The sequence below is a fragment of the Helianthus annuus genome, chromosome 14 (genome assembly GCF_002127325.2).
Source record: "Helianthus annuus cultivar XRQ/B chromosome 14, HanXRQr2.0-SUNRISE, whole genome shotgun sequence".
Classification (NCBI taxonomy): Eukaryota; Viridiplantae; Streptophyta; class Magnoliopsida; order Asterales; family Asteraceae; genus Helianthus; species Helianthus annuus.
The window spans coordinates 131347632-131355437 of NC_035446.2; the positions used below are offsets into that span (position 1 = coordinate 131347632).

Below are 7806 nucleotides of genomic sequence, written 5' to 3' on the forward strand. Positions count from 1 at the left end.
AGTTTTAACAGTTATAAAGTGGAATTCAAATATCAAAATATTGTAAATTGTTTTCATTGATATCAAGTAGGTACTTGTGTTTATATTTCTATCAATATTGAGTATTTTTAGCAGTTATATAAGGAGGATTCCAAATATCAAAATAAGAAAGGAAAGATGGATACAATACACATAACTAATGACCATAACATACCATTTGAGACACTTAGAAAGGAAAAAAAAAAAAAAAAGGCATCATAGACCTTTAGAACCTGGAACATTGATCCATCCTAACTGAACCTCAACTTCACCCGATACCGCATTTCGTAACCGAAGAACCATATTCTGTATAACCTCCCCTTTGCTCCATGTTATGTTGCTCTCTTCAGCTAAACAGTTAGTCCTTGTTGGTTTTATGGTCGCGATGATTGTTTCGTTCGGGAGATCATCCAAACGCAATCTTAACACTTCTATCAACGGTTTGATGTCTAAGTCGGCGTCCCCCATTTCATCATCACGCGAGAACCTATCCTTGTCGTACACTTCCTGTACTTCCACAATTTATCATTTTGTTCAGCGATAAATACAAATAATAATACGAATTAGAAACTAAAATCTAAAAGCGAGATTACCATTTTGATCGTTATAGGTTCAAAAATCGGAAGGGTTAAAACTTCATCCCACACCGGATTAAGGGTATTCTTCACAACTCCAGTCTTCAATGTCTGTTTGTATAATTCTTGTAAAATTATTATATATCTATTTGTTTTTAATCCCATTTTTATTAACCAGTACTTTTAAGTTAACAGTCGATAACCAAAACAACGAGACAGCGATGCAAAAGCAAATTTTAAGATAAATGAAAATAGCAACCTGATTGCCTAGTCGAAAAACAACATAAGGATCGCCACCTCGGATGTGATCAGTAGCGGCAAGGTTTACGCCTTTCTGCACACGAATGCTTAACAAACCCAACAAGTGATCCATTCAAGATATCTGTGTTAGTGAAAATTTACCCTAAGGTTTTATTATAAACAGAACAACAAGGATCTAATGTAGAACAACCCATTTAGAACAAACAAAAACAAGGATATATCTAATTGTTTTTTATTTCCTGTCTTTATTAACTTCTACAGTTTTATAAAATCATTTTTAAAAGTTTTAATATACTCTGTTGTTAACACTTGCAGTATATTCTTAATCTCATTTTATATGCACTTGAGTTATACACACTAAGACACAAAGGGGTTTACCCAAAATAGTTTTAGTTTGTATCTATCTTAAGTTAAAATGATCTGGACGCATTGACACCTTTCATTTTTAGTTCTTTTATATTCTTTCTTGAAACATTCGACCCGTTATAAACCACGTGAAATAATATATAACTCGTACCGTTTCATTAGATAATTTTTTAATATTTAAACAATGACATCGTTACCTGTTATTTTTATGTTTCCTTTTTATTGTTTACTTAATTCATTCGACGAAAAAAATAATAATATTGTGTTTCGTTAACCCTTTAATTTTTTTAAATATATGTGACCAACTGGAGCTGTTGACCCGTTTATTTTAAAATATTATCTTGAAACTTTGGAGGCCGTTTCATTTTATATTTCTTATATTTAACCAACTGTACCAGTTGACTCTGCTTCATTTTATATTGTTTTTTAGGCGTTTGATCACCGCTTCATTTTATATTCATTTCATTGTTTACCTGAAACATGCCACACATCCATTGTATGATTCATTTGGGCCTTCATAAATATAATGTAAGAAATTATATTGGAGTAAATTACTTTTGATGTCTCTGTTTTAGTGGTTTTAATCATTGAGTCCGAATTCAAAAAGTTTAACACCTTAAGTTTCTAACCGCTCATTTTATAACGTTTTGAGTCCCTGTGTTTTAATAGCTTTAACCACTTAGTCCAAAATCAAAAGTAAATGTTATAAAATGAGTTGATAGGGACTCACGGGGTTAAACTTTTTTCATTTTGGACTTAAGTGGTTAAAACCACTAAAACACAGAGACTCAAAAAATAATTTATTCATTATATTGGGTGGATACAGTTTATGTCTATTAACTTAATGTTTTGGATTAAGCCAGACTTTGGCACCTTTTTTTTTGGTAAAACATAAGATTGGTGACTGGACCGGGTGTTTCTAGGCCTGTACTGGTTCAAGTTGCTGGTTGGGCTAGTTCTTTTTTTAACCACATATTCTAAAACTTGGTGCACTTGATATGGATAAAAGTGACATTACAAGCATATATATATATTTTTTTTAATTATGCAGATCATCCATAACCCGGGGGTTGTGGATATCCTTCGGTGATGTGGCAAATCCTTCAGAGGGGTAAGGGTCGGAGTCCAAAGGCCGTAGCAACTTGGACATGTGCCCCTCTGTAAGGACGGGTTGAACTCGCAAGGGTTTGGTTCTGGATTTAATTTTAAATTGGTTTACTATCTTTATTTATATATGTGTGTGTATTGGAGGTTTCAAAAATAATATCATTAGTAAACTTAGAAATACTTATATATGATATTTCTAAATTAATATAATAGGATAATACGACTTTAAAAGAAATATAGTTCAATATAAAAACAATTTGATTATGAGAAATATATGTTAAAATGGTGATAATGTGGAAATATAAGAATATGTAAGAACGTTTGTGGGATTGGATTGGAGTGAAATTGGTGTTTTGAAGGTTGGGTGAAAATAAGATATCGGAGATGGTCTTGAGCAAACAATGGTTGCAATTATTTTCATTGAACGTTCAACGAATGGTTAAGGGGCTGTTTGGCAACTTCTAAATGGTTAAGTGTTGAACCGGTAAGAGGTCTGAACTATTAAGTGTTGAACCAGTAAGAGGTCTGAACTAGTAAGAGGTCTGAACCATTAAGAGCTGGTATAAAGCTTAGCCGTTCAAAAACAAATGTCTGACCAATTCATATTAGATGTCTTAACCATTCAGACTCAGTATAATGCTTAACCATTCAGAGGCAATTGTCTGAATCATTCAGACATCTGTGAAACAAACAGTCTGAACCATTAAGTGTTAAACCAGTAAGAGGTCTGAACCATTAAGAACCTCATTAAGAGGTGAACAAACAGCCCCTTACACTTGTGTATTGATAATCAAGGTGTAGATTAGTTCACACAGTTCACTATAAGGGGGTTGTTCACAAATTAACCTAACCCTATAGTGAATTCCATATATAAACTATAAGCTCAAGCTTGTTTAGTCAAATGGACTCTAAACTCGAGCTCGGGTTAGTGCTTGTTTAAGACTGCGGGGTATGGTAGGGCTTGGGTTGGCCGTGGGTTTGGGCGGGTGATGACACGTGGAATGGGAGCCCCCCCCCCCACTGCCTGGTACGTGTCCGCGGGGTATGGTGGGGCGTGGGTTGGGCTTGGGTTGGGTGCACCGCGTGGCAGGGTGGTTTATGAAAAAAAATATATATACAAAATTTAAAAAAATCACACAAACATTTATAAAAAAAAAAACATACAACTTCATTATTTATAAAATTACATAAACCTAAAAATTACAAAATAAGAAACCTAAAGCGTTAAATAAATTTCAAAAAGGTCCATCTTGTCGAACACCTTTTTTTCCTTGCCGCGAAACTCTATGTTCGCCACCGCCACCCGGTGCTCGTGGCTTAACTCGCCCCCGAGAACGGCTTCGTAGTAAGCCTTGAAACGGTCGAGCTTGGGACGTAGCTCGCGCCATTTATGTTGGCACGCGTTCATGTTGTGGCGGTCGTTACCGACGTTTAGTCGGTAGGCCGCGAAAGCTTCCGGCCAATATTTGGTTTGGCCCGGTGGCCGCCCCTTCATAGCGTCAACGACGCTTGTGACTAGGGCAAGTTCTTCGTGGTGGGTCCAGGATGCCATAGCGGGTTCGTGGGATGTTGGGTTTGTGGTGACCGGCTGGGGCAGCGGGTGGGTTTTGTCGAATTTTTTGGGACCACGGTGGGGGTTGGGATGGACCACCTGGTTGGGGTTTGGGGGTATTTATAGAGGATGTTGGGGTTTGGGTGACCGGTTGGGGTGACCGCTTGGCCAAGCCAACGGTTTGAATTTAAAAATTCAAAACTTTTGGGATGGCCCGCTATGACGTGGCGGGTGAGCCAATGATATTCAGCCAACTAGGATGGCCAATCCGCCCCACGCCCGGCTTGAAACCCATGCCCCAAGGGCCACGCCGAAACCCATGCCCACCCGGGGTGGTGGCTTGGGCGTTTTCCCGCTACCCACGCCCAAACTCCCGCCCCATACCCCGCAGTCTAAGATAGGATTGATTCATGTTTTGGGTGACTTGATCTTTAATAACACCGACTTATTTACACCTTTATTATTGATTGATACAGAAAGAATCTACATAAGGGGACCCGGGGTGGTCCGTGTTCGGCCACCCCATCACGCGTTGTTTGCAAAGCTACACCGCCGCCACTCAAATGAAAACGCGTTATATTATTAACGCGTCAAGTGTATCACGCGTTGAACTTTTGAGTTTGATAGGATATGGCTTGTACATTGTGCATTAATACTTGTACATTGGAATCCCCATCACTAGTGATACCACCCCCACTACATTTCTATCACTATCACTAGAATATTGGATGCTGACATGGCATGATTTGATTGGGTGCTCCCATCACTAGAACCCATCACTAGTGAACCACCCCGGGTCCCCTAATGGTGTACCTCACCACTAAACATCCCCCACCGCTCGAGCCCACAACTAATATGATAAGATAAATCTCGTGTCCCAGAGTAAATTGGATGGTGCCGGAGTTTGACCCCCCGACCTCCAAAACCACATCTTACCACTTGAGTGCTATCGTGGGGACAAAAAGGAATCTACATAGCTAACAACAAACAAAGCAAAAGGCTAATCATTGCGTACCAAACTCTAATCAATGTTTCTTTAGCAACCAAATATTTTATTTAGATTGCATTTTATACAAGATTCAACCACTAAGCTAAAAACAAAACAAACATTCCTTCCCAACAATAAGGATTTAGACTAATAAACCTAAAACACCATTCAAGCATTACAAATTACAAGCACATGGTTCGAATCTACAAGCACACACCTCCAGAAACCATGGGTGCAAATCGAACTAATTAACTACATATCTCTACAACCAGGAACATTTATCCAACTTAACTTTATTTCAATTTCACCACATTCAACATTTCTTAATCTAAGAACCATGTTTTGCACAACTCTTCCATTTGTCCATGTTATGTAGCTTTCCTCCGCTAAACAATTGGTCCTCGTCGGCTTCACAGTTGTGATGATCGTATCGTTCGGGATATCTTCAAAATTCATCCTGACTGCTTCCAGAAACGGAGCGAAATCAAACTCTGCATCTCCCATTTTATCATCAGGTGAAAGTATATCCCAGTCATACACCTCCTGCAATTTATCATCAAAAGCAACGTTACAAATCAATGATTAATCGTTCGTTAGGATAAAAATTACTCTCTAAATCACTCGTTATCTTCCACAATTGTTGACTTTAGCATTTGTAGTTACAATTAATATGAATAAACACTCATTAACGGCTGCAAGCATGAATTCAATTGCGGCCAAACCAGTATTTTTGGATCGAAGAACTTACGAGTTTAACCGGAAGAGGCTCTACAATTGATAGTGTTAGATCTTCATCCCACACAGGATTTAGGTTTTTCTTCACCACTCGAGTCTTCAGTTTCTGCACACAAAATTAGTCAAATTAGTCCTAAATCTCAAATTTCTTCGTCTAGAACCTTCTAGAAACAGCTAGTTTCCGTCCGCCTCAACCGGAAAACATTTCCGGCCACTGCAAACGGCGATGTTTTCATACGACTTTAGTAAAAATAATAGACCTAAGTCTCAACTTTTTACTTCTTGAAGCTTCTAGAAGCAGCCAGCTTCCGTCCGCCTCAGCCGGAAAACATTTCCGGTGTTTGCGATTAATTCGTACGGCATTAGTCAAAATTACTAAATTCGACCTAAATCTCAACTTTCTTCATCTAGAACCTTCTAGAAACAGCCAGTTTCCATCCGCCTAAACCGGAAAACATCTCCGGCCGCCACAAACGGCGTTTAATTCGTACAGCATTTGGCGGAGATAACAAAGTATACGATCGGCGACCGCAAACGACGCCGTACAACAACAACCGTATTTCTAGTACAATCAACATCTCAATTCAACAAATCAATAACACTTCTACATACCTAACAATCTAACATACATCCTTACGATTATTCGCATATATCAGCATAAAAACTATACAAATCTACTTGATTTCACAAAACTCAAAACAGAAATGATGAAAAGTAAACAAAATTACAATAAGATGACCTGTTTTCCCATCCGGATGATCACGTAAGGATCGCTGCTACGCAGATCTCGAATTGCTAGATTAACGCCTCTGTGGATATGAACTCTGAGTAAACCTAACAGTTGAGACATCGACATTTGCGACATTTGTTCGTGAGAGTAATCTGCAGAAACTGGATCGATTGTGAGTTTATTATGTGAATTGAGAGATGAAGGTTGAGTTGAGGATATCAATGGAGGTTAGGGTTTTACACTTTTACTTATATTGCTTTCGGCTACAAGACAAAGCCTCTCTCTGGTTCGAACTTGTAAATAAATGTAGAAACAAAGAAGAGATGCGTTACGAATTTAAGGGAGAATTTCATACAAAACTGTTTTCAATTAATTATTTTTATGTATTTTTGACTTATGTTTATGTAATTATTAACCGAGCAATTAGGTATAAATACATTGCAAGGAGACCACATTTCATAGGATTCATTTTGAATATCTCATCTCAATAAGATTTATTTTTAAGAATATTTTTTATTTTTATAAAAAATTTTGTTGCATGTTAATGCATATATATATATATTTTTGAAATATAACTTTTTTTCTTATTATTAGTTATGTAACATTACAATTATCAAACAGTATAATACATTTTTTGCTAATGAGGTGATGGTGGAGTGGTTACGGGAGAGACTTGGTGTTCTAAGGGACCCAAGTTCGATTCCTGACCTCCCTATTATTTTTTGCGGCACCTGGTGATGATGAAAGATTAGGCGAAAATGTGTTCGATCCTTGAACTGAGCAGGTTTTAGCTCACCGCACTGTCGTGCCTTCGGGCGAGTGTTCACGGGCTTCGGCCCTAGGGTTTTCTCCGGTTCGGAAGCGAGTGTATCCCAACATGGTGAATTTCACCAGTAGCATATTTAGAAGATTCGTTCGCCGTTAAAAAAAAAAAAAAAAAAAACACTTTTGATTCGTTTATTTTGAAATAGCAGTAGGTTTCTTTAACCAAAGGTAAGAGCATGTGAAATAACAAATTTCTTTTGCTTAAATTTGTTTTGGGCGATTTCTTATTACTTTCACGGAAAGTATGAGAATAATGATTAAAATTAAAAGATATAGATGTATTTTTGTTATTACCATACTATAAATTAGCAACTTTTGTTTGCATTGTGTGTTGTACCTCAAGCTTTGGGGATTTTTCAAAAAAAAAAACTTTGATTTTCCACTTTTAACCCAAACTTTCTCATATTTTGTATTTTGACCCCTTTTATTTTTTTACAATTTAACACAACACTTTATAATTTAACACAGCACTTTATTATTTACAACTTTGGTCCCTCATACTTTTTATCTTCCGCAAGTTTTTCGTTTTACGTTTCGTTCTAAATTTTGCGAGTTAACATCTCGTAGCGTTCATGCGAGGTTCAACGTTTTTTGCTCTATTTCTTTCAAATTTGACAGACCCGTCGCAACGTGTCCATTTTTTCTCTTT

At 37.3% G+C, this 7806-nt stretch overlaps 2 protein-coding genes across 3 annotated transcripts; both read right to left on the minus strand.

The window, feature by feature from the left end:
- Window positions 1-234: 234 nt before the first annotated feature.
- LOC110905921 (protein C2-DOMAIN ABA-RELATED 4) lies at window positions 235-966 on the minus strand. The gene is made up of 3 exons (XM_022151333.1): window positions 853-966; window positions 612-704; window positions 235-525 (listed from the first exon to the last, which is right to left on the minus strand). Exons 1-3 carry the CDS (start codon window positions 964-966, stop codon window positions 235-237), a joined length of 498 nt encoding a protein of 165 aa, XP_022007025.1.
- Window positions 967-4910: 3944 nt separating this feature from the next.
- LOC110903829 (protein C2-DOMAIN ABA-RELATED 4) lies at window positions 4911-6613 on the minus strand. 2 transcript variants are annotated; one of them, XM_022149624.2, is made up of 4 exons: window positions 6581-6613; window positions 6342-6493; window positions 5616-5708; window positions 4911-5410 (listed from the first exon to the last, which is right to left on the minus strand). In XM_022149624.2, the coding sequence occupies exons 2-4, from the start codon at window positions 6465-6467 to the stop codon at window positions 5120-5122; spliced, it is 510 nt and encodes a 169-aa protein (XP_022005316.1). In that variant the 5' UTR covers window positions 6468-6493; window positions 6581-6613; the 3' UTR covers window positions 4911-5119. The 2 variants fall into 2 exon arrangements, with proteins under 2 accessions (XP_022005316.1, XP_022005315.1); XM_022149623.2 differs by having other exon boundaries at window positions 6573-6593.
- Between the last annotated feature and the right edge of the window lie 1193 nt (window positions 6614-7806).

Coding starts and splice junctions, on each gene's coding strand:
- LOC110903829 (XM_022149624.2), bottom strand. CDS start 6,467: ATGTCGCAAATGTCGATGTCTCAACTGTTAGGTTTACTCAGAGTTCAT. Junction 5,709..6,341: donor TCATCCGGATGGGAAAACAG/GTCATCTTATTG, acceptor TTTTGTGTGCAG/AAACTGAAGACTCGAGTGGT. Junction 5,411..5,615: donor AGCCTCTTCCGGTTAAACTC/GTAAGTTCTTCG, acceptor GATAAATTGCAG/GAGGTGTATGACTGGGATAT.
- LOC110905921 (XM_022151333.1), bottom strand. CDS start 966: ATGGATCACTTGTTGGGTTTGTTAAGCATTCGTGTGCAGAAAGGCGTA. Junction 705..852: donor TTTTTCGACTAGGCAATCAG/GTTGCTATTTTC, acceptor TTATACAAACAG/ACATTGAAGACTGGAGTTGT. Junction 526..611: donor AACCTATAACGATCAAAATG/GTAATCTCGCTT, acceptor GTGGAAGTACAG/GAAGTGTACGACAAGGATAG.